Below are 27,129 nucleotides of genomic sequence, written 5' to 3' on the forward strand. Positions count from 1 at the left end.
CTTGGAAACCAATTGAAGAAAATCTATCCAAACCATATAGGCTGGAGGACTTAGAGCAGGCGTGTCCAAAGTCGGTCCTCAAGGGCCGGCATCCTGCATGTTTTTGTTCTCTCCCTGGTTGTAGTAACAACCTTCTCAGCTTGTCAATGTTCTCCTAAGGCCTCTAATGAGCCATCATTGGATCCAGGTGCGTTAAACCAGGGAGAGAACTAAAACACACAGGATGGCGGCCCTCCAGGACCGACTTTGGACACCCCTGACTTAGAGTATTCTAATATACCTCCTAATGAGTCTAAAGGTCCTCAAAGACCGTATGAATGATGATGGCCTGCGTTCTTTAAGTGACCTACAAACTGTGTACAATTTACCAAGTTCCACATTCTTCTTTTATTTACAACTCAGATCGGCCATGAATGCGTACGGTGTGCCATGGGGTGTGCCTCTCCCAACCCATCCCTTACAAAAACTTCTTGCCTCGCAGGGTCAGGCACGTGGCATTGTTTCTAAATTATATACATTTATTTTGGATCCTCGTGCCAGAAAATATATGGGGGAGAGACCTTTCCTTTATGGGAGATGTAGAAATCTGCTGGGATACAGTTTGGGAGAATCTCCACAACACATCCAAAATCATGGTAAAGTTCACAGAGCAAGCTGTCACAAAAAAGAGAATAAAATCAGTTTTCAAAAGCAAAGTATTGAAATAAACTTTGTTTCACTGAACATGTGTGATTACATAGAATTTTCTGTATTCAACAAGTCACAACAAAACACTTATCTCCAACAAATATCTTCAACAATGACTTAGGAAAGCAAAAATACTGTAACTGTACATCTAAAATAATTTGTTTTGTTGTACTTTTTAGTAGCACAAATGCCTAAACAGTACCGCCATTTTGAATGTCAAAGTTACGACACAGAGGCGTACTGTCCCAATTCTCACATTTCTGCTGCTTATAAACCTGCGTACTTATGAGCACTTGACTGAATCCATACTTCACAGAGGGGTGTAGGGCGCACACTGAGCTTTGGGACTGGGCCTAAGTGATAATGACCTCATTATTTGACTCAGGTGTGTTGAAGTGGAGACACACCTAAAGTTGCAGGAAAACGGCCCTTGAGGCATGGAGTTGCCCACCCTTGCTCTAAGGGGTGTTAGCCTGCCTTCACAAGTTTTGTTTGTGAAACTGTCACCAGTTATAATTATGCAAGAGTGTAGCAGTGTGTGTAAGTAGATAAAAGGGACAGAGGAAATCTATATTTTTATAACATATGTGACCATTGTTATTGTTTGGCACCTCTCTGATTACTGCTATCAGAGAGGTGCTGATTTTTACATTTGTTCAGACATCTTTTACGTGTTTTTTTATAAGCTCAACTGCTTTAATGTGTTGATTTGCAAAGGAGAGAGCGCTTGGAGTTCAGCCGTTTCGCACCAGCTATCCCTCCCAATACGGAGCCTACACTGCCCCCTATGGGTTTGACATATTTAGAACAACACACAATAGTGTAATTCAGCGGGTTTATATGGACGACCACTATTTTTAAAACTGATCAGCTGTGGACGAGATTATTTTATAAAAACTAATATCTCTGCTACGTCGTTTTAAAAAGACCCAAGGTCTAAAATTCAAACTACCTTGTAAGCGTCAAAAACACGGATAAATTACAGAATAAATATACAACCCGCTTGCCATACAATTAGTTCTCTCAGCAGTTGTGCAGTTTGTGCTCTGTGGTGCTTTTAGCAGTGGATCCGCAGCAAGAAGACAAATGGGAGGATTGTGGAAAGTTTCTGAACGCGTCATGACAGTGAGGGGATTGGACTGATTCGGACCTGCGTCCTTCTGCGGATCAGGCCCCGCTGTGTGAGTCGGGGGACAGGACTGCTTCTCTGAGCGGAACTCCGCCGGAGTTCTGCTTAAGTTCCCGGGCGGAGCAGCTGCCGCCTGCCTGCAAGCCACATGGACCCTTCCCGCTGCAGAGCATGCTGCTAGCGCCTGGCGGTCGGAAGGAGAACCGTGAGGCTGTGCAGACCACCGAACCCGAGCTCCACACGCCGCTGTCTGCCTCCTAGTCATGCGCACAGACCACCTCCGTTGAGGATCCTAGTCGGGCTGAAGCATGTTCCTGACCTTCCTCTTCAGCTTCATCGTTCCTCCGGTATGGAGCGTTCACATGTCGTGGGAAAATTGGAGGTCAGCGCTGCGCAACGGAGGGGATGAGTTCGAGCCGCCGACCTCCCAGCCGCACATCGTCTTCATCCTGGTGGATGATCAGGGCTTCCGGGATGTTGGATACCACGGCTCCGAGATCAAAACTCCGAACTTGGACCGGCTGGCCGCACAGGGGGTGAAGCTGGAGAATTACTACGTGCAGCCGCTCTGCAGCCCGTCCAGGAGTCAGCTGATGACCGGCAGGTAAAGAACCTACCGGTACCTTGCAGATGAAAACTGATCCAATCTTAAGGAAAAGTGTAAAACCTTCATTTTTAATTCATTGCTGAAGTAAAACTATGAAGGTATAACATGAAATTGATCCAAGGGACCAATTAGTTACTGTTTCTGTCGATGCATATCACATAAACCAATTATCTAGTATTTGGTTTTTTTATCAAATCAAGCCTCAAACATACAGAAAATCTAACAGATTCTAATCTTCATTTATTTACTTTATTATACCAAGGAAACTTTTTAAATGCCAAATAGAAAAAGTAAGAAGAAAAATCCCTCCAACTTTGATACTTCAATGTGATTTAAGAGAGAAAATAGCAGCCACGTGCTGCTGAACCAAAGCAACTGATTATCATCAGTTATCTGCTCAGTTTTGGTGATTTGCTTGACTGGTGTTTACAGGTGTCTATTCACTCCATGCCAAACCAGAAAGACATCAGCAATGAGTGGAAAGAAGTAACCGTATAAGGCTGTTTTCAAACCATGAGGTCCATCACAATGTCTGCAGTCATCCCAGAACTGAATGTCTCAGGAAATGATTCACCCCATGCAGTGAACAAGAAATTGCTAGAAAAAAAGAAAAGTTGCTTGATCTACAAGCCTCAGTTGGAATGTTATAAATGTTAGAGTTGTCAACGTCTTCAAATAAAATGACTTGTTTAAAATATTTAGCAGCAAAAAGCTTATTATTCCTGATCATTTGTTGTTGACATATGTAGCAGGTCTCTTGTGAATGAGACAATAGCTGCATTTCCATCACTAAGCTGAGCAAAGCTTTATCAATACTACACTAACGCAGTGTTTTCAAGTATTTCATTTTTTAAGGTTTTGTTGGCTCTAGTGGCCTTTATTTGAAAGTAGTTCGACAGGAAACAGGGTAACGAGAGAGGGGGAAGACATGCGGCAAATGTCGCTGGGCCGGGAATCGAACCTGCGACCACAGCCACGGGAACTGAGGCCTCAATACGTGGGTCGTGCTTTGCCCCTGCACCCCCACAGCACCCCTTCTCAAGTATTTTCTGTCAGGCCCCCCTGGGAATCATAAATCTTTGAGAAGGTATTAAATGTTCTAAGAGACGTAAAGATGTTGAAACATCAGTCATCTAATTAATCTCTATTATGTCTTTCACTTGGTGATGGAATTGCTAAAATATTGAACTTTATTGTCATATTCTAATTTATGCTTTCCTATAGTTGAAAACAATTACAAAATTCAACTCATGTGCCCCTCCCCCCACAAAATGCCACTCTGGGCAGTTGCCCATATCAGAAACCGCCACTGCAAGACACATCTGTTTCTCTGCTCATCATTTTCAGTGGGACTTTTTTGGGCCTGTTTGGGGCAGTTGGGTTATAGAGGGACCATTGATATATTCAATTCAAATTTAAATTCAAAAATACTTTGTTAATCCCAATGGGAAATTATATTATATTTTCTATATATTACTGGATTGAACATCGACTATTAGCCCCTAAAGCCAGTGATTTGTTAACGGCAGATGCCATTAGTCATGTCCACAAAACCACTTACTGTTCCAATGCAGGATGAGCAGGAATCTGTTACAAAAAGGTCATAGCCCCCATATTGCTGAACCAATTTTCTTAAAATGTTGCTTAAATTAAAGAAGCAAAAAAAGTGTCGATGTTTGGACATGTAAATTATGTATTCTCTCTGGATGTAGATATATAAACAACTTTGTTTCTGTCAGTTCTGTCAAGATGCAATAGAGGATTAAATAAATGTCTCTTTTATAATGGCCAATAATTTAATTTGATCTAATTGCTGCTGTAGGAGCCATGGTTTAAAATGTAATAAATTTTGACGTCTATGCTTTACATCAGGGTTTCTCCCAGAAAATTTGCTCATCCCGGTGGTCGGGGCACCGAGGTGTTTCACCAGTGGTCCACTGTGTTTTTCTATTAAAAGATTTTAAGTAGACAGGAAATGTAAAAATATTACTGAGTAGTTATTTGCTACCGAAAAACATCACCAGTGAAATGCTATTTAAATCCAAAACTAGTCTTAAAAACAATACAAAAATACAATTAAAATTAATATCAATTATTTGCTCTTCTGTTTAATCCAAATTAAGTCAGCGGCTCCATCAGGCCCCCCAGGCCTTCAGGGGCCCCATAAATGCTAATATTTTAACACAGACCACAGATACATAAAAGTAACATTTATTTATTGAGATTATCAATGCTGCTAAATTTGATTTAATGGTGTCAGAATACATTAATTAAAAGATTTTAAATTGTTTAACATTTAAATGTAAGATTTTAAGGAGCTGGCAAGTTTACTTTGTACAACTTCAAGGAACAATATTCATAGTTAGACTGTTTTGTTACCATAGCAACAATCTGATGCTGTGAGTTTAATCTTTGAATTTGTTTGAGCTCTGTTTGTTCACAAATACAAATTAGTAAACTGCAATTATAACTTATTGCTTTTTAGGTTGGCTAATTAAACTACTCCCCCTGCCCCAGATTTCACTAAGTCTAACACAGAAGCTGTTAGAGGTGCTGATGTTTTTAGCAGGAAGAGGGACCAAAATCCAAAGTTAAGTAGAACTTTAAATCCCTTCAAGACATGAACTGATAAGCATTCAGATACAAAGACTGAGGCAGTTATGTAGAGCAGCTGCTGCATGCTGCCACGTAACATGAGCCTGGGAACAGATTTCATGCTAGCTGCTTGAAGCCCCTTGAATTTCCTTACATTTAGTCACATTCCAACCAGATTTGTAATAGTTTTTGGTTTTTCATTATAGTTTACTTTTATTTTGTTGTGAATTTTATTGTCTAATTCAGTTACTTTTAATTAGTTGCTAGTTTTTTAGTAATTATTCATTAAATATTGTTTTATTTTAGTTTAGTTTTTATTAGTTGTAATTTTAGTTTTTTTGTACTTTGATATTTGGGTGCAAAATTTAAAAAGGTCAACTGTATTGTGTTTATGTGTACATGTGTTACAGCCCCTCCCCAAGACCACTAAGGGTAAATTCTGGCACTGGGTGTAACAAAAAAATCAGTAATTAAACAGTTGACGTCAGTAGCGGTATGGATGAAAAACAAAACAAAACCCAAACAGTTACACAAAAGTGTTTCACTGTAAAGATGGTTTGTAGTGTGTTTTGTTGCAACCTGAAGTGTGAAATAAACTTCAGTGGAGTTTGAAAACAAAATATGTGTATAGGTTTATGTCTGGTTGAACGATGTGTGTGCCAAGTTGATTTTTTTTTTTTCTTTTTTGGGGGGGATTTTATTGTAATCCATAGGGGGGGCCCAGAAAATCTTTGGGAACCACTGGTATAGACGTTCCCGACATTGTGTGACAAATTCAAGGACATTAGATTGTGGCTGCGTGTCAGGTCAGTTGACAGGAGTTGTTCCTTCAGAACCTTCAGTGGTCTTCTTACACCATGCCCAAAAACCAGTTCAGCAGGGCTAAAACCAACAGACTCCTGTTTAGCTTCTCGGGCTGCAAACAGCAGAAAATGAAGTCCTTCATCCCAGTTTTTGTCTGTCTCATGGCAATATTTGTGCATCATGGCCTTGATAGTCTGATGCCATCTTTCTAGAGCGCCTTGTGACTGGGGATGGTAAGGACCGGAGGGAATGTGTTCAATTGTGCTATGAGCGAATGTGCTATGATTGTCCTTAGTGGAATGGCTTCAGGGAAACGAGTGGCAGCACACATGACAGTCAAGAGAAACTGATTACCAGCTTTTGTTCTGGGCAGAGGACCCACACAGTCCACCAGGTCACACTCAAAAGGCTCACCACCTGCAGGAATGGGCTTAAAGGGGACAGGTGGTACCCTCTGATTAGGTTTACCCACTAATTGGCAAACTCTACATGTTCTACAGAACCTGACAACATCCTTTTTCAGGCCTGGCCAAAAACAATGCTGTAGAATACAGTTGTGGGTTTTAGTGATTCCCAAATGACCTGACCATGAGTGGTCATGTGCCAGCTGCAGTATTTGTTCACGATAACCTTGAGGAATGACAATTTGATGTACTACTCCCCAATCCTCCTCAATGCCTTTCTCTTGCAAAGCAAGCCTTGAGATCGATTTTCTCATGAGTAATCCATTCTCAACATAAAACTTATGGGTCTTGTCACCATTTATTGAATCACTCACACCTTCAAAGCATTTAGTGAGTGTCTCATCACTTTTCTGAGCTTGGCTCAAACTCTCACTTGATATTGATAGCGGGGGAAAAACCTGGACTTCACTCCAACCTCAGACTTTGGAGTGAAGTCCTCCTTGAGGGGTGCTGATTCTGAAAGGTCCTCTGCTGTCAGCTTGTCCTCTATCAAAGCAGAGCCAAGTTCACCTCCTTCAGCTTACGAGCTTGAGAGCTGGTAAGAGCACTGACAGCAAACACATCAGGATGGGATTCCAACATCTCATCTTCACCCATCATGCAACTGGGATTATCCACCATCTCAGGAATAAGAAGTACCTTGTCTCCAGCAAGATCATTCCCCATTATAAATTCAAACCCCTGAACAGGGAATGAGTTTCTCTCCACAACTTTGAAGAATCCAGAGGCCAACTTGGACTTTATGTGAACATGATGTAAAGGTGCCAGTACATAGGCCTTTGCAATTCCTTGTACTATTGTACTTGCATTACAGGAGGTATCAGCATTGAATGGCAGAAAGCTGGACAGGATGAATGATTGGGAACCACCAGTGTCCCTCAGTATCCTCACTGGTTTCTCATCCTCAGGACTTCCTGTTAGGGAGACAAGACCATCAAAAATGAAGGGCTTAAAACTGTTCTGGCAATCTCTATTCAGGGGTCCTGGAGAGCAGGGTCCGTCAGATAGTCGAACCTCGGATTCAGGAAGAGCAGTGTGGTTTTTGTCCTGGTCGTGGAACACTGGACCAGCTCTACACCCTCGGCAGGTTGCATGGGAGTTCGCTCAACCAGTCTACATGTGTTTTGTGGACTTGGAGAAGGTGTTCGACCGTGTCCCTTGGGGAGCCCGGTGGGGGGTTCTCCGGGGGTATGGGGTACTGGGCCCTTTGATACGGACTATACAGTCCTGCTCACCATTATTGGCACCCATGAAGTTTAAGTACATATAATGGAATATTTCCTGAAGGAAATTCATCAAGTGAAACAACATTTTACTGCTGATAGCTTGTGCTCGATGCAAAACAGCAAATAATAAAAAACATTTTAAAAGATAAACATTATGAGGAAAACAAAGAAAAACATAATATTTACCATGTCAATGGTATTGGCACCCTTTCCAGCAAATCAGTATGAAAACCCAATTTGGCTCACCTGTTGCAAATCACAAATAAAGATCACTTGTGATGAACTGCCTCCACACATGTGACATGAATTAACCAATGAATGATCATGTTGGTACTTTAAAAGCCACCTGTTATTCCATCTTCACATGTGACAATGGTAAAGACAAAGGAGCTGTCTGAGGACACCAGAAATGCTATTATTTGTAAGCACAAGACCTCCAAAGGGTATAAGGCCATCTCCAAAGACCTCGGTATCCCTGTTTCAACGGTGCGTAATGTTATTAAGAAGTTTTCCAGGCATGGAACGGTCAAGAACCTCCCTGGGCGTGAGGGGAAGAGAAAAATTGATGACAGAAGTCTTCGATGGTTGGTGCGAATGGTGGAAAAAACATCTAAAGACCAACCTGGAGCAGTCTGGTGTGATTGTTTCAACAAGTACCATACGGCGCACACTAAACAAAGTGGGGCTTTATGGGCGGAGGCCAAGGAAGACCCCATTGCTGAAGAAAAGACATAAAAAAGAACGCTTGATCTTCGCAAAAGAGAACCTGGACAAACCTCAAGCCTTCTGGGACAACGTTTTGTGGACAGATGAAACAAAAGTGGAGCTTTTCGGTAATTCACACAAACAATATGTTTACAGACGGCGCAATGAAGCCTTTAAAGAAAAGAACACCATACCAACAGTCAAGCATGGTGGAGGATCCATAATGCTGTGGGGCTGCTTTGCGGCATCTGGTACTGGAGGCCTTGACCGTATCACAGGCATCATGAAATCAGAAGACTATCAAGCAATTCTAGAGCGAAATGTCTTACCCAGCGTAAGAAAACTTGGTTTGAGGCGAAGATCCTGGGTCCTCCAGCAAGATAATGACCCAAAGCACACCTCCAAAAGCACGCAGGCATGGTTGAAAGGGAACAAATGGACTGTTTTAAAATGGCCAGCAATGAGTCCTGATCTCAATCCAATTGAAAATCTTTGGAGGGTGCTGAAATCTGCCATTGGAGAAAGGAACCCTGCAAATATACAAGAGCTTGAGCATATTGCAAAAGAAGTCTGGGAGAAAATGCCACCCGAGAAGTGCAAGAAGCTTATAGATGAATATAAGAAACGTTTGGAGGCCGTCATTGCTGCCAAAGGCTGTGCAACCAAATATTAAGGAGGGGTGTCAATATTAGTGCACATGCTGGTTTTCTGTTTTGTCCTTTGCAATTAAAATATTTATGTTGAAATGGTAATTGTCTTTGTTAAATTACTTTGGACCTCAAATTGAAAGATACTGCTGATTTAAGTTTTGAATATTTCCATTTATTTCTGAAGATATTCACTCAGCTATGCAAAACATGAAGGGGTGCCAATAATGATGAGCAGGACTGTAAGGTCCCTGTATGTCAGAGTCTGGTCCACATTGCTGACAGTAAGTCGGGCTCGTTTCCGGTGAGAGTTGGACTCTGCCAGGGCTGCCCTTTGTCACCGATTCTGTTCATTACTTTCGTGGACAGAATTCCTAGGCGCAGCCAAGGTGTTAAGAGGATCTGTTTTGGTGGCCTTAGGATCTCATCTCTGCTTTTTGCGGATGATGTGGTCCTATTGGCTTTATCAGGTCATGATCTGCAGCTCTCGCTGGAGCGGTTCGCAGCCAAGTGTGAAGCGGCCGGGATGAGGATCAGTGCCTCCAAATCCGAGGCCATGGTCTTGAGCCGGAAAAGGGTAGAGTGTCTTCTCTGGGTCGGGGTGTTGTAACGCTTGGGTTGTATTTAAGGGAGGAGAGGAGGCGGCAGACTCGTCAGGGCGATCAAAAACGCACAACCACACTGGTACTGGGAATTCCACAGAGTTGTCTTTTAATAAACACACTCTTCACCAACCTTATAAGCCCGGTTGAACGGCTCCTATATTATCAGGCATGAAAGTGAGCAGAGTCCAAACAACCCGTAACATTACTAAAGAAAGCTAACATGTCCGTCTAGCACGTTTCTCCCACGCTCTCTACAGAGAAGCCGTGGCGCATACTTGTGACGTCGTTAGCAATACTAAAGTATCTTAAAGAGACACTACACAATTACGGCTGTTACAGTGTCCTGCCCCAAGTGGAGGAGTTCAAGTATCTCGGGATCTTGTTCACGAATGAGGGGCAGAAGGGAGCGGGGGATTGACAGGCGGATTGGCGCAGCGTCTGCCGTCAAGCGGGCGCTGTACCGGTCTGTTGTGGTGAAGAGAGAGCTGAGTCAAAAAGTGAAGTTCTCGATTTACCGGTCGATCTACGTTCCCACCCTCATCTATGGTCATGAGGTTTGAGTCATGACCGAAAGAACGAGATCATGGATACAAGCGGCCAAAATGGGTTTTCTCCATAGGGTGTCTGGGCTCTCCCTTAGAGATAGGGTGAGAAGCTCAGTCATCCGGGAGGAACTCAGAGTAGAGCCGCTGCTCCTTCACATCGAGAGGAGCCAGTTGAGGTGGCTCGGGCAACTGGTCAGGATGCCGCCTGGACGCCTCCCTGGTGAGGTGTTCCGGGCACGTCCCACCGGAAAGAGGCCCCGGGGAAGACCCAGGACACGCTGGAGGGATGATGTTTCCCTTTCCCTGTCGATTGTCATAATAAAAATGACATCAAAAATCTGATTTTTTTTATTGCATTTCTTTAATTTTATCAATGCAACAAAACATAATACATTAATACTGTAACGGAAGGTAAACTTAAAGCACCATCGTACAACAGAGTCACGTTATGCGCTGATCCGTCCAGGACGCACTGCAGGGAAAATAAACATTTAATCATGAATACTAATAATCTATACACTTAGTCGTTTTGATAATAGGCTAATATAAACACTTATAACCTGTTTTGCCTTCATTATAAACCTTATATAAGGCTTTTAATTTTTTGCGGCTCCAGACAGATTTGTTTTTTGTTTTTTTTCTCCAGAATGGCTCTTTTAGGGGCGTGCTGTGGTGGCGCAGGGGGTTAGCACGCCCCACGTTTGGAGGCCTTAGTCCTCGACGCGGACGTCGCGGGTTCGACTCCCGGTCCCGACGACCTTTACCGCATGTCTTCCCCCCTCTCCTCACCCTCTTTCCTGTCTGCCTACTGTCACAAAAAATACGAGCCACTAGCGCCGCAAAAACTCTTCGGAGAAAAAAAAAAAAAGAATGGCTCTTTTAACATGTTGGGTTGCCGACCCCTAATTTAGACACTTGATTCTTCACAATATGCTCACAGCAAAATCATTTACGCCCCCACAAACAGTCACCAGACAGACAAGATCACTTCAGATCAAGGACCAGGGGAAAAAAACGGATCTGACATCTCTGGCATGAAGCTCTTTATGAAGGAGGCTGACGAGCTCCAACACGTTGCACTGTGGCAGCCAGGTAGAACTGAAAGACACTCTTCATGAGAGAGCCCCTAGAGGTCAGTGATCGTAACAACATGAACTGGTAGTGAATACACAACAGAAGACACCATTTTCAAAGAGTGTATTCAATTATTATCAACAACCGACTTACTGGCATTTTCTCCCAGCTTTTACTGTCACCATTTTGTGGTCTAATGTTAGAGCCACCAGGAGGATTAAAAGACATAAACTACTTTTTTTGGCCGAAAAAATCTTTCACATCAGTTTGAAAGGCTAATAATTATGTTCATAAACACAAAAACAAAGGATATTATATATAATTTCAGTATGTTTTAATTTTATAAGCACACTATATATTTCCAGTTAATTGTAGATTTTTCCCATTAATTACCGTTTTTATTTATTTCAGTTAATGCAATTTCAGTGTTTTTTGGGTTGGTTAGTTTTAGTTAACTATAATAACCTTGATTTCAACCACAACCTTCTGTTGTTTAACCTTCTTATGTTCTAGAAAGGCACAGAGAGTACCTTGTATTGTTCTGTCATATAAATAAAAAATGCATGGCATTGTGAGGTAGCTTAAATGCTTTTGTGAGACTGTATTTTTATCTGCTCTCAGGAAGTTCATGGTGCAAATCTTTAACCTACCTGTTTTTCTTTTGGCTGTGCTGATGAGATTAGAGACTTAAAAGCAAAGCTTTTTTTCAATCTAGAGCTGTGCTGTACAACTCTTTGTCTCAAAAACAAAAAAGCAAAGTAAGCTTAAGATTAGTAAGAAAACCTTGTTCATTTTAAGTAAGCAGTACTAAATCATGCAGTGAAACTAACAAAATAAAATATGTTCATGTAACTTATTTTCCATGCACTGTTGTTGACGTATTTTTTAATTTGTGTGGACTGCTTGATAAAAATTTAATCCCACCTAGAATTACTAAATACTTGCAACTTACTACTTATTTATTTTTCAAGTTCACTTGGACAAACCAATTTTCTTGAATGAGTAATTTTCCCCTCCCCATCCCACTTATTTTTCCTTTTTTTATTAAGGTTTTATTGGCTCCTGGGTAATGAGTAACGAGAGAGGGGGAAGACATGCAGCAAAGGTAATTAAGTCAGGACCAGAACCTGTGACAGCTGCATCAAGGACTGAGGCCTCCAGGCATCAGTTGTTCTTTACCCCTGAAGTTCAGAAACAAAAGGTTCAAAATTTTATTGAACATAAATGAAAATGCAACAAGGACAAGGCACACTGGATTCCACATGTTTGGAATGAGAGCAATGAAATTCCTAAAGCACAAAACTCGGAGTGTGATTTAATGAACAGAGAGGAGAGTTGAAGAGTTTATTTTCTTAAACTTGTTTATGTCTGCTCACAATGAGTCTAGATTTTAAAACGGAGACCTTGGTAAGTAATGTATTATCTGGCAGGCATGCTTTCTTATAGGGGATGTATTATGTAAAATTCACATTTAGCACATTTTTGTACTTCCATTTGGTTTTTACTGCGTCTAAAAAGAAGTGCTTGAAAAACCCAGCCAGCCATTTATTTGACAATAAGTTGTTTTTTTTTGGTGTCTAGAAAATGAACCATTTCAAAAATCTCCCAACAATCAATTGTCACTTGTTACCTAGCAACCCCAACTGAGCCCAGCCCGTCACCTATCGACCCACCCTAAGCTTCAGTACATTTACTCATCTGGTTTTACTCCTGTGTGTACAACTTAGACTTAGACTTAGACTGACTTTATTGTCATTTTGCATGCACAGGGTGAATACAGAACGAAATTTCGTTGCATACGGCTCAGGACAATGTTTTGAGGTTCCAATGTTGTGAGGTTACTCCAGAATAAAATAAAATACAGTATAAAATATGAATATAAATATGAATATAAAATATAAAGTGCAGGACTGACAGTAAAATGGAAGTTACTTAGCTCTGTACATGTGCAAGGTATGAAGTGGAGACCAGTTTTTGAGTGCAGTCCAGTTAAGAGTTCAGCAGTCTGATGGCAAGTGGGAAAAAACTGTTTCGGAACCTGGTGGACCTGCACCGGATGCTGCAGAACCTCTTTCCAGAGGGCAGCTGGGAGAACAGTCCATGGTGGGGGTGTGAGGGGTCACTGATGATGTTTCGGCCTCGGGACACGCAGCGCTGGGATGAAATGTTCTGAATGGAGGGAAGGGGGGCCCCGATGATCCTTTCTGCTGTCCGCACCACTCTCCTCACGTTCTTCTAGTCGGAGGCGCTGCAGCCTCCACACCACACAGAGAGGCAGCTGGTCAGAATGCTCTCTATGGTGCTTCTGTAGAACGTCTTGAGGATGGGCGGGGGCAGGTGTGCTCTTCTCATCCTCCGCAGGAAATACAAGCATTTCTGTACCCTCTTGACCAGAGACGTAGTGTTCACAGTCCAGGTGAGGTCGTTAGTGATGTGCACCCCCAGGAATTTGGTGCTGCTGACCACCTCCACAGCCGAGCTGTTGATGAGCAGTGGAGCGTGGCTGGGCCGGTTCTTCCTGAAGTTGACGATCATCTCCTTCGTCTTGTCAACGTTCAGGATCAGGCTGTTGTCTCTGCACCAGTCCACCAACTGCTCCACCTCCTCTCTGTAGTCCAGGTCGTTGTCGTCTCTGATGAGGCCCACCACCGTTGTGTCGTCCACGAACTTCACGATGTGATTGGTGGCGAACCTGGGGACGCAGTTGTGTGTCATCAGAGTGAACAGCAGAGGGCTCAGGACGCAGCCCTGAGGGGAGCCTGTGCTGAGGGTGATGACATCGGAGGTGTGTTGTCCGATCCGGACTGACTGAGGTCTGTCGGTGAGGAAGTCTAGCAGCCAGTTGCGCAGGGGGTTGCTGAAGCCCAGGTGTCCCAGTTTTCCTGCCAGATGCTGTGGGATGATTGTGTTGAACGCTGAGCTGAAGTCCAGGAACAACATCCGCACATGAGTGTTCTTCTCCTCCAGGTGAGCCAGGCTCAGGTGTAGGGCGGAGGAGATAGCGTCCTCAGTGGAGCGGTTTCGGCGGTAGGCAAACTGGAACGGGTCGAATGTGGGGGGGAGTCTGGAGACGATGTGTTCTTTTACCAGCCTTTCAAAGCACTTCATCATGATGGGAGTCAGTGCCACAGGCCGGTAATCGTTGAAAGAGGTGACTTGAGGTTTCTTTGGCACCGGAATGATGGAGGCAGTTTTGAGACAGGCTGGCACTGTGGCTTGGTCCAGTGAGGTGTTAAAAATGTCTGTTAGGACACCAGCCAGCTGACCTGCGCATTCCCTGAACACCCGCCCAGGTATGTTGTCGGGGCCTGGGGCCTTCCGTGGGTTGACTCTTTTCAGAGTCTTCAACACATCGGCTGTGTCCAGGCAGAGTTCTTCCTGGTGGGGAACAGTTTTCTTTGCCGGAGTACTGTTCAGTGCCTCGAACCTGTTTTTGACAATATTGAGTCCATTTAGAAAGTCAGCATCAACTTCACCCACTGGGGGGGAGGATGGATTGTAATCTGTGATCGCCTTTATGCCTTGCCACATACTCCTGGTGTTGCTGGTGTCGTGGAAGAACTCCTGTATTTTCCGACTGTGGGTTCGCTTTGCTAACCTGATAGCACGGTTCAAGTTGGCTCTCGCTGTCCTCAGTGCCTCCTTGTCGCCAGACTTGAAGGCTGAGTTCCGTGCTTTTAGCATTTCCCGTACCTCCTTAGTCATCCAGGGTTTTTGGTTGGCCCAGTGATAATGCTCTTGTGATGCTGATGCTGACGTCCTCTGTGCACTTGTTGATGTAGGCTGACACAGTCATGGCGTACTCATCGATGTTGATCTGGTCGTTGTAAGTGGCTGCTGCCTTGAACATCTCCCAGTCAGAGCACTCAAAACAGTCCTGAAGTGCCTCCATGGCCCCCTCCGTCCACGCTCTCACCTGCCTCACTGTAGGTTTTGTTCTGATCAGCAGGGGCTTGTATGCAGGAATTAGCATAACAGATAGGTGGTCTGAAGAGCCAAGGTGGGGGCGGGGGGCTGCTCTGAATGCTTCTTTGATGTTGGTGTAGGCCAAGTCTAGAGTATTTTCTCCCCTGGTTGGAAAATCCACATACTGGTTGAAGTGAGGGAGAACAGTCTTCATGTTGGCCTGGTTAAAATCCCCAGCAATGATGAAAATGCCTTCTGTGTGTGAGGATTGCAACTCACTGATGGTCCGGTAGAGAACACTCATAGCCTCTGTAGTGTTAGCACTGGGGGGCACATACACGGCAGTGATGCTAACCACAGTAAACCCCCTGGGCAGGTAGAATGGTCTGCAGTTAACAGTCAGAAGCTCAATGTCCGGGGAGCAGTAACTGGCGACACTCATGGCATTTTTACACCAGTTGTTGTTGATGTAAATACACAGCCCCCCCTCCTCGGGTTTTACCGCTGAGAGCGCTGCTCCCGTCTGCACGGAATGTAGCGAGCCCCTCCAGGCTAACAACATTGTCCGGTATGGACGAGTTGAGCCATGTCTCCATCAGAATGAGAGCGCAGCAGTTCCTCAACTCTCTCTTTGAAGACAGTTCTAGTTGCAGATGGTCTATTTTGTTGTCCAGAGAGCGGACGTTGGAGAGGAAGATGGATGGAAGCGGCGATCTGTGGGGGTTAGCGTTTAGCTTAGCTGTTAGTCCACTTCGACAGCCGCGCTTCCGCTGCCGGTCACACCGCCTTAGCTTTCTCCTCCTCCGGCTAGTGCTGCTAGGCGAGTCTGCTGCGCTGCGGGCTGCTGAGTCTTGCTTCCGTAGCACTCCGAGATCACGTAAACACTCCAGAGTAGTCGTATTTATGAGTCTGAAATCACTTGATGATCGTAATTCCAGCAGACGCTGGCGATCATATGCTAACTTACTGAATGGATGCAAAGTTTGTAGCGTTTTAGGTGGCGTATTTTGCTCAAATACTCGCAAGTTGTCGAGAGCCCATGCAGCCGCAGCCATTTCGGGCGCTGCCATCTTGATTTACAAGGGCTGCTGAAAGAGAAATGTTTTGTTGTTGACTTAGCATCCAGAAACCACTTGCTGCATTTTTGTTGGTTAAGCATGAGGCTCCACTTTAGCTTTTCAAAGATTTAAGGTGTATAATTGTGCATCTGTTTGCAGTAATTTTCACATGGAAATATAAATGTTGAGTTGGGGGTGTGGCCAGCAGTCACTCATTTGGATTTAAAGTGACACAAGGTCCTAAAACAGCTCATTTTGAAAGAAGCTCAAAATAGGCACAACTGATCAGACACAAAATGTGATGGACAGGTTTTGTAGAGCCCATAGAACACCCTAAGCTGTTCGAGGAAGCATAATAGTTCACCTTTAACAGAAGGTAATGTTCATTTCACTGAAGGAGCTGCTGAATGGAGTGCAGAACAATAAGTATGTCAAAGAAAGAGTCAGACCTTAGAGATAGCAAGGAAATAAACAGCTTTGCCCAAAAGAGGATACAATCTGCTCTGGGGCTGACTGATGAAATCTGAACCACATGTAAAGAGGCTGTGGAGCAGAGGGCCAGGCTGGAGGTTTGTTTAGGAGCTTTTATAAACAAAGAGGTTGGAGGAGTAGAAAGTGAACTTGACTTGTGGGATTTGAGCATACAACTAACGTGAGTGATTTGAAGATAATGATGCGATTTATTGGCAATGTAGAATAGTGCTTGTGTAAAGAAACTGGTGAGATGAGCGTGATTCCAGCTGCATGGAGAGCGGAATCTCTCTGACATGTGATAAGGCACAGAAGTGAGCCGCCAGCTGTTTCTCTGCCTCATAGTCTCCATGGGTTGACTACAAGATAAAGAAATGATGTAACAATGCTCAGCACTGGGCTGCAGCTACCCTCCCCTGCCATGGATACTTTTAAAAGAGCCATCCAAAATAGTCAAGTGAACATGTGGGGCTACTGCAGTAAAGGAAAAACGATGTCTGAGGGCAGTTACTCAGACTGCATACACTAGTTTACAATCCTGGAAGTAAACAGTTGGACCAGTTACCAGTATCAAGATGGACACAATTCAAACAGCACAAAAAATGTCCTTCATACTATCCTATGACTCAGGCTGGACATAGACTAACACAGTGACCCTTTGCTGGCTGAAATAAGCATCATCCAACTTACTTTTGCTAAAGGAAAGATCATTTCCATTGTTTGGCAACGTTTTCCATTAGAAACAACTTGGGGTATTTTCACACCTGATAGTCTGATGGACTTGGCTTGATTGGTGACCAATGACTTCAATGAAACCCCATGACTGATCCTCTTCCTCATTCTCCCATCCACTTTATTGTTCTCTACATTCATATTTCAATGCCTAATTATGAACTCATAAAACATTCTCTTTCCTCCACTGGCCCTGATTGGCTGAGGACCACCAACTTTCAAAACATTATTCCCATGATCATATAAAACTTCTCCCTTTCCCCTGCTCTCCATCCAGCAAGGTCTCCTGATGAGCCATGAAAGGGGGAATCACGTTCTGATCTGTTTTGTGAATTAACTTGTCAATAGTTGGTGGTAATAAGGAGATGTAGAGGTTGGAACTATCACATCTCAGAATGGAGAAATTCCTTACCACAGATGGAAGGTTCCTCTTGCTGATCACAACAGACTGACAGTCTTCCCCTCTGTGCTATTTGGACTTTGATATTTTTCAGTTTTTTGCTTCTGATAAGGCCAAGAGGATAGAGGCATTTACTACGTTAGCACTTAGGCAAATGTGTCCATCTTCTTTTTAGCCCATTAACTTTTTGGGGGGCGGCGGAGGGGGGGAATCCAGGAAATCCAAAAACCATCTCAGTCGTAAAAACCTTTGTAGCAAAACTGAGGACATTTTTGTTTAATTTTGCCATTTCTATCAACCTTTCAAATACAATAAAAATGCAGATAAAATAGCGTTGATGGAAGTTTATGTGACTGTCAAGACTCTGGCCCTAGGTTGGGATTTTGTTTTTGTGCTTTTCTGTTTAATAAGTTGTGGTCCAGTTCACTTTAGTTTAGCCCTTCATGTTCATTGTAGTTTCATTATCTGATGCTACTTATTTTGGTTCAATTAGTCTTGTTGTTTTCCTTCTTTCAGTCCCTTATGGCGTGACATATCCCTTGGGGCGTGCTGTGGTGGTGCAGGGGGTTAGCACGCCCCACATTCGGAGGCCTTAGACCCGCAGACGTCGCGGGTTCGACTCCCGGTCCCGACGACCTTTGCCGCATGTCCTCCTTCAAAAATGGCGCCGGCTCAGCTGGCTGCCTGCAGACGCAGCTCCTGTCGTGTGTGTGTTAATCTGTGTATAAAAAATTCTTGCTGTAACTGCGAAATAATTTCCCTGCTGGGATGAATAAAGTAATTCTTCTTCTTCTTATAGTGTTTCTAGTTATGTTTTATGTCGTTACTCTAGGTCTAGTTGTTATTGACTGTTGGAGTTTACTTCTGTTCTTCCTTAGTGATTCTAGTTAAGTTTATCTCTCTGTCTAGTCCTTTTGGTAATTCTAGTTTGTGCGTTTCTCAGTTCTTATTAGATTAGTCTTGTTCCTGTTCTCTGTTTTCTCCTTATGTCTTTGTTCATCATGTTTCTTCTTACTTATTCTTAGTGTTAGAATTATTTCATTGCCCCCCTGTGTAATCTTTCCAGCTTCCCAGTGTTTCTCTCTTTTTCTCGCTCCTCAGCCTGACTCCTGCTTCAACTACTCACACCTGCAATCCGTTAGCTCATCAGGCCAGGTCTGTTGTTTCCACTCTCAACCGCACAGTATTTAAGCTTCTCATTCCCTGTTGCTAATCACCAGTCTGTCTTGCCACATCACTCTGGATTACCTGTATCCCCTCATGTCTCCAGTTTTGCTTGGTTCTTCTCATTCTATGGACTTTTGTAAGTTTATTTGTTCATCTTTTCTTCATTAAACACTGCACTTCGTCTCCAGCCTGTCCACTTAGACCAGGGGTGGGCAATCCTGGTCCTCGAGGGCCGGTGTCCTGCAGCTCTTAGATGACTCCCTGATTCAACACGCTTGAATCCAATAGCTGAATCACCTCCTAAGTGCAGTCAAGTTCTCCAGAGTCCTGCTAATGACCTCATTATTTGACTCAGGTGTGTTGAAGTAGAGATACATCTAAAATTTGCAGGAGACCGGCCCTCGAGGCCTGGAGTTGCCCACCCCTGACTTAGACACATACATCATGGCAGTGATGTATGTGTCTTTGCATGAAACAAATGCAGAAAGTTGTGATGTATCTTTAATTCTCTTCCAAATTTAATTTAGTGCTCTGCTCAATCCTGGTACCATTGTGAAGGATGTAAATTTCTCCATTTAAGACACTCTGAAATAAATCTGTAAAATATTCAAAGAAGCTGATAAGATGTGTCACTTTACACAACACGGACTGATTTTTAATAGAATCCATCTGGTGGTTAGTCTCCCAGTCAGGCCCAAATTCTAGGAATGAGTTGTAAATCATTGTCTCCTTATTGATGTGTTTGGAACATTTACACAATGCTTATTTGCTGTAAATACTTGCAAGCTTTTGTCTCGTCTGTGGGGAATAGGAGCCTGTTTGATTTTCTTCTAAATTTAACTTTCTGACAACTAAACTAGATCTTTGTTTTACCTTTTTCACACACCACAAACCTCAAGAGAAGGCAAAAGATATTTATAATAAGGTCAAAGGGTGAGGAGGCAAGCAGTACTTTGTCTCCAGGGTGTCTTGTTTTTATTTAAAGCAGATGTAGGGAGTCAGACAGAATTTAATGTTTGCTTCTAAAAGCTGCCTCAAGAGTTCCTGTTTGTATCAATGAACTCTCATGCTAAATGCTTTTGATTAATTGCAAAGGGAATTAAAGTAAGAACAGAGAACTGGCACTCATCTGAACCAGAGTCTATGCCAGACCTCCTCTTTGCTTTTCACTATGAAAGGAAAGTTTATCTGTGTTATCCATAATTAGGGTTCTGAGCCAGAGCCTGCAAAAGTGAGCAGATGGCTAATACAAAGCATGGTCATTCACCTGCTCCCAGCGGGACAGGAAGTCTTATTGTTTTTACTCAATTTATCCCGTTATTATTCTTGTTTCTTCGCTGAAACTCATACTGCAGCCCAGCCCCTAAACTTATTACAACTTTTATTTGGTATCTAAGTTCAGTAGCCACACCACTACTCAAATTAGGGCTGTTGTAAACAAATATTTTAGTAAATAATCGAGTATTAATCGAGTAATTGGATAAAAAAAAGGAAAATGTTTGTCAATCTACCCTAACAGCAGTATTACTATCGCATATCAACATCGGTCCAATTTTTCACAGTTGAGCTTCCCTAACAATAACTTTTCTGTAGTTTAGAAAATTAACTTGTAACAATAATAGCTCACTTTCCAAGTTAACCTGAAGATACGTTATACAAAAATCTGAAATTGTATTCAATAATAAAGAGGCAGGCTCACAAATATGCTTATAAAAAACGTTTTTTTATAAGCATATCGTTTATGTATTCATCTTCAGTCAATGTAATAGATGAATGCTCACCTTGCTCAGACATTCATAGTTTTTGTGTCCATGTTAGTGATGGGATTTAACACTCATCACTCACAGAAACTCATCTACCAGCTACGTGCCGCCACGATGAGCTCCACCACACATTTGTTGAGACCAGGATGATATGAAATACATTTTTGTCCGTAAAGCTACACTTACATTAATTATCTAATGCGCAGCCGGCCGCAGTGTTCAGTCTATCCGCTCACCTGTATAAAAACACCTTCAGCGCTCTTCCCGCTGTTCTCTCTGAACCGGTGTTCTGACTATTGGTGCTACCTCATCAGATTTTCCTACCGAAGCTCAGATAGATAGCAAGTCTATCTGTCAGGGCAACACTTCCAAAACTCCTACCGTCATGTTTACAAACAGAAGACTATAGCGGGTTAATATTAAATATATTGGATATCATTATTTGAGTGACGGGACTGAAGTGGAAGCTTAGGACTTATGGTTAGCTTAGCATTGGAACAATTTATATCCATGACAAAACCACAAGATCACTTTTATCTGAATATTCTACCCATTTAAAATGAAAAGCTGTAGATGTATGCAGTAATCCTTTTACTAGAATATCCTACCTGTTAAAAAATATTTTAAATACAAATCTGCCATACGCCAGGCATCATGCCAGTCATTTTAAGGTTGCTTATTGGTCCCCCAAAAAACGACAAAGACCCGGACATCATCATCAATCAATAAAATCCTCCCAGGCCGAACTTGAAAACTGGACGTTATGCTGCTAACACTTAGCTGTCATCAACAACTCGGGCGGAAGTGAGAGCTCCGCAATGCAAGTAATAACCCGGCCGGAACACGGTGCATTAAATAATAAAATATAACTTAACAAAGCTTCGAGGCAGATGAATTTTAATAATCGAGGTACTCGAATCACTCGAGGAATCGTTTCAGCCTTAACTCGTATTCAAATATTCAGGCATGTTCACCTGTAGGTAGCACTATGGTAGAAAATATGCCTTCCAGGTTATAACTTGAAAACTGCAAACAAAATTGAGGTGGGCAATGTTTTCTAGAAAGATTGTCCAACAAATGAACCACTGTGCAAAAGTTGTTGATCAGGAATTTTTCCCAGCATTAAAATTGCATTGGAAAAACCAGTCTCTCCCCCAGGATACAGTCTGAGTCAACTAAAACCTAGTAAAATACACACTACCTTTTCCAATTACAACATAATAGCTACACATGAAGTTACAAATTAAATTGCCCATATTTGACATTATGAAACCATAAAAAATTCTACAATTTCTGTCATTCAACTACAAACACAAAACTGATCATCTCTAGCTTGTTGTTTTTTTTCAATGTACACCACGAGTCGACTTATTATATTAATAATTAAATTTTCTGGCTAATGTTTTTTTTTATTATTCATAAATGCTGCTTACTAAAAATCACCCCATTTAAATTTTACAATCTTACTTTTGTATATTAATCAAACCTTATATTTTTGACAAAAACAAATGAACTAAAGTAAGGTAACTTTTGTACATGCCACTTTTTGAAATGCAACATTTAAACAATCTTTGTTCAATTATATGTTGTTTTTTTGACAGTGAAAAGTTCTAGGTATAAGGATAGTTTTACAAGGTTCTGTAAAACTGATCAAACTGACAGAATCACTGCTTGAGGTCAATATGAGCCAACAGATGGGTCCTTTTCTTCCTGCTGTGTTAGGAAATACTTCAACGTATTTATGTCTTCATCTTCTAATGCCTTTTATCCTTTTTCTTTTTTCAAAGGTATCAGATCCACACAGGCCTACAACATTCTATCATTCGTGCCACCCAGCCCAACTGCCTGCCTTTGGAGAATATCACTCTCCCCCAGAAGCTCAAAGAAGCAGGCTACTCCACCCACATGGTGGGGAAGTGGCACCTCGGCTTTTACAAACGTGGCTGCCTTCCCACCCAACGAGGTTTCGACACTTTCTTCGGATCTCTGCTTGGAAGTGGCGATTACTACAGTCACTACAAATGCGAAGGCCCCGGCATGTGCGGCTATGATCTGTACGAAGGGGAAGAGGCCGCTTGGGAACAGGACCGCGGTTTGTACTCTACCGTGATGTTCACTCGAAAGGCTGTCAGCATCTTGGCCAATCATGATCCCCACAAGCAACCCTTATTTCTTTACTTGGCCTACCAGGCAGTTCATTCCCCGTTGCAAGTTCCTGCTCGCTATCTCGAGCGCTACAAGGGAATTCCAAACCCACATCGCCGAAAATATGCTGCCATGGTTTCCTGTCTTGATGAAGCCATTCACAACCTGACCTTGGCCCTGAAACACTTTGGTTACTATGACAACACAGTTATAGTGTACTCCACAGACAATGGGGGCCAGCCATTAGCCGGTGGAAGTAACTGGCCCTTGAGGGGGAGTAAAGCCACCTACTGGGAGGGGGGCATCAGGGCAGTAGGTTTTGTTCACAGTCCCCTGTTAGTCAAAAAAGGGTCAAAATGTCAAACTTTGGTCCACATAACTGACTGGTTTCCTACTCTAGTGACTCTGGGGGGAGGCACCTTAGATGAAGATCAAAACCTAGATGGATATGACGTTTGGGAGGCTATTAGTGAAGGTCGTCCATCACCTCGCCTAGACATTTTACATAACATCGACCCAATTTACATTAAAGCCAAGAATGGCTCTTGGAAGGCGGGATATGGATTGTGGAACACCGCTGTCCAAGCTGCGCTCCGAGTTGGCCACTGGAAGCTACTGACAGGTGTGCCAGGCTACAGTGACTGGGTGCCACCACAGACGTTCTCCAACCAACGACTAACCACTCGCCACCATAATGAACGTGTGCGTTGGGGCGGGGGTAAATCCATCTGGCTGTTCAACATCACAGCTGATCCTTATGAGCGAGTAGACTTGTCTCAGCAATACCCACACATAGTAAAGAAGATGCTGATGCGGCTGGTACAGTACAACAAGACCGCTGTGCCAGTGCGCTACCCTGCAAAGGACCTGCGCTCCAACCCGCAGTACAACGGAGGAGTATGGGGACCTTGGTACAAGGATGAGAAGCAGGAGCAGGATGAGGAGGAGAGATATAATAACTTGTTTACAAACCATTTTGGTAAAAGAAGGTGGAAAAATAAATCAAGGAATATAAAGTTAAAACGCAAAGCAGAATATTAGCTTAAAGGATTCATGAAGAAACCTCAGACTGCCTTTACTCAGGTATTAACACTTCTTGTTTTAGGACATTTTAACTCCAGGAAGTCTAAATTGGACTCGACTAAACACTACAGTGAGAAAGTGTTTACAGATTTCTTCTGTTTTTGCTTTTTTTCTGACTTAAAAATTTCAGATTTTAATTTTAATACCACACAGAAGTAACTTGATTAAATAGAATAGGCAATTTTCAAGTGATTATTTAATTTAAGAGAAAAAGCTAGCCAAACCTGGCTAAAACTATATTCTCATAAAGGTTTTTTTATGCAATTTGAAGTATTGCATTAGAAAAGATTGATGGAAATGGCAAAATTTTTAATAATTTCCTCACTTTCAGAAAAAAGTTTTTTTTTTTTTTTATGTTTGCCTGAGATGGTTTTTGGCTTTTCCAAAAATAGAGTTGATGTGTAAAAGACAGAAACACTTTTGCTTGATGAGTTCTGAAGTAGTAAACATCACCATCCACTGAAGGGTCTGTGCCTTACCAGAGGCATGAAACAAGTCAAAATCCAAACCTCTGGCTCAGAGGGATGGACTCTCCATTTTTCTGAGATGTGTGATTCATGCTAGTTAGCAACTTCTACATCTAGTTTATTACAGCCATGTGTAGCGTCAACATCATGCTTTGCGGTTGAGTCACTCCAAACCACTAGATGGAAACACACAGAATAGTTTTTTGACTTTTTTGCAGCATTTTAAAAGTTTGCATGACATCTTTATGGATGTGACAAAAACTAATTACCCTCTAAACTTAATGGCTGGTTGTGATGGTAACAACTGCCACTTTATGCTTTTTCTCCATAGGATCATGTTACTTTGGACAGTTTTTCCTTTTATAAAAAAAATTATAATTTATTCACATAGGTTATATTTGCCTCATGTGTTCAATGACACAAAATATACAATTGCAACAAAAGAAATAAAAAACAGAAGACCTCTGTAAGGGAGTAGATTCTTTTTCACAACACTACATAGTGTGTAAGATGTGCTGCTGGATGCCTGACGGTGATTTGTTCAGGCACTGATGCCATGTTTAGACGGTGAAGACCTCAGTTCAGTGTTTGGACTATTTTTTCTTTACTTTTTTTTTATAAGAATCTATTGTATGACTGAACTGTTGTCACTTTTACATTCATGTTTCACTTATAGTTGAAAATGCAACTTTTTTTTTTGACTCTTGCCATAATTTTGATGGTAATGAAGTAAGACCCATTCTTATCATGTTTTCTTTGTGGTGCTATACTGTCGTGCTAGCAGATTTAGGATTTATGTCATGTTTGTGTTCAAATATGCTGCTTGTTATAAGCATACTTTGTACTTTAGAACAATAACTGGTAGTTTGTTCTACCAGTTAGAAGTCTGCTCAGGCACCGGGCCAACCTGAATCTAACTCGAGCAACAAAATAAAGTCTTGGACATTTAGCTTTTTGTCTCTACTATCTTTCAACCTATGTTTGATTAGTTTATTGCAGAAAATTTTCTTCATTCCATTTAAAAATAAATACTTTTGTGGAAAATATGTAACAAAAGTTACCACAAAGCTATTGAGAACATAGATGTCAAATTCAGTATCCTTGGGGCTTAACCGTGATAAAGCGTTTGTTTTCTTCCACAAAGTCCTTAATACTGCCTTTTATTTTCCATTATGACTTGCTTAGATCTTGCAGTTCATGTAAAAGGAGGAATGGAGCTAATTATATGGAACTGACAGCTGTCCCTACTATCACACAGAGACAGAATTGGTAATGGTTTTCTGTTCTTTAATATTACTTTAAACATTAATTAGTGATTAGTTTAGATTTTTATCTTTAAAATTGTTTCTCATTAGTCTGAGTCTTTAGTTAACTATTTGCTGTGCACACATTTAGTTAACTTTATGTGTCAATTCTTTGTATTTTTTGTTAAATGTAACAAATTAATTTCTTCTTTTTGAGTTACCAGTTTTCTCTGGACCTGCTGCTGAAAATCACATAGATGATCTCCAGCTGATGTCCATACATGGCTGTCAAACCTCCTCAGCAGGCCGTTCCATTTGTTCGCCAGGGGAAGTTGAAATTTGGTTTATAGTTTAATTTGACCATTTCTTTAATGTTTCTTCTTTTTGAAAGTTAGTTCAATTCTGATATTTAATTTACAGATTTAGTAATATTCTGACCAGTGTTTAAGTTCTTGTATGTTTAATTACCCCCTTGTGTGTGTTAATGGTCTGATCAGCCACTATTTAAGTTTCCCTCATGTCTTGTTTGTTAGGTCAGTTTGTGCTTGAGTTTGTTGTGTTACCACCTGAGTTATACTTTATGTTGACCTCAGTTTGGGCCCAATTTATCATTTTTGAATTATTTTTGGACTTTTTTTGTAATAAATTAAGATTATATTTTGGAATTCTTCAACGTCTCTCTGGCTGGTCTATGCAAAACCTTCACAGGAACGATGACAAGTTTCAAACTGAAAAGCGTTTTACTTGGCATCCATGTCAACAAAGGCCAATCCTTTGCACCTAAGATATGCTTTTTGCTAGAGAATAATTAACAGGTCAACTATCTGGTCTAATGACCAACCCATGGTGGCTTCGGCATACTTGACTTAGAACATTTGTGTGTCACCTGCTGTAGGGTTCTGGTTATGTCTGAAGGATTACAGTACTTGGGAACATGCTGAACAGCTGTGGGGCTTCCCCTTGGTCTGAGAGCCAAACTGCATACCACATCTTTTCCATCAACTCAAACTGGGATCCCCCAGATGCTGATTTTTCCTTTGTGCCAAGTAATGACTTCAGACAACTCAGACTCTGGCTAAGCATTTAGTCAGAACATGTTTAATAATGTTACTGTACATTAATACAGTAATGGTTCAGTTTTAGTTGAAAAGTTAAAGGAAAACTTAGGCTCTAACTTAGTTCTAACTTAGGCTCTCTGGAGAGGTTTGCAGCACTTTGTGTCTTTCATTCAGTAGCTACACCTATTCTCAAGCAAGACATCACTTAAACAGGACCTGCATGACAAAGTGAAGGGAACCGAAAGATCAAAAGCGAGACATTGTCTTGAGACGTAGAGAAATTCAGGAACAAATGAGAAAGAAAGTAACTGAGCTTTATCAGTTAGGAAAGGGTTACCAAGCGATTTTGAAGTCTTTGGCTCACTGAGAGCCACACATGGTTAAAACATAGAAGAGTGGTGGAGGTTCCCAGGAGCCACCAGCCAGCTAAAATGATCCCAAGAGGTCAGTAAAGACCCCACAACAGCAGCCAAAAACGTGCAGGCCTCTCTTGCTTTGATTAAGGCCAAAGGTCATGTCTCCACCATTAGTGGAAGCATGATTTCTG

General features: G+C 42.1%; 1 protein-coding gene across 1 annotated transcript; it reads left to right on the plus strand.

Moving 5' to 3' along the window:
• The first annotated feature begins 293 nt into the window (after nt 1-293).
• arsj (arylsulfatase family, member J) lies at nt 294-25,229 on the plus strand. The gene is given in 4 exon segments (XM_028039337.1): nt 294-2,065; nt 2,067-2,123; nt 2,125-2,420; nt 22,373-25,229. Coding segments are annotated over 4 exon segments (1,830 nt in total). The 5' UTR covers nt 294-1,987; the 3' UTR covers nt 23,772-25,229.
• Nucleotides 25,230-27,129: the final 1,900 nt, after the last annotated feature.

The sequence above is a fragment of the Xiphophorus couchianus genome, chromosome 14 (assembly GCF_001444195.1).
Source record: "Xiphophorus couchianus chromosome 14, X_couchianus-1.0, whole genome shotgun sequence".
Taxonomy (NCBI): Eukaryota; Metazoa; Chordata; class Actinopteri; order Cyprinodontiformes; family Poeciliidae; genus Xiphophorus; species Xiphophorus couchianus.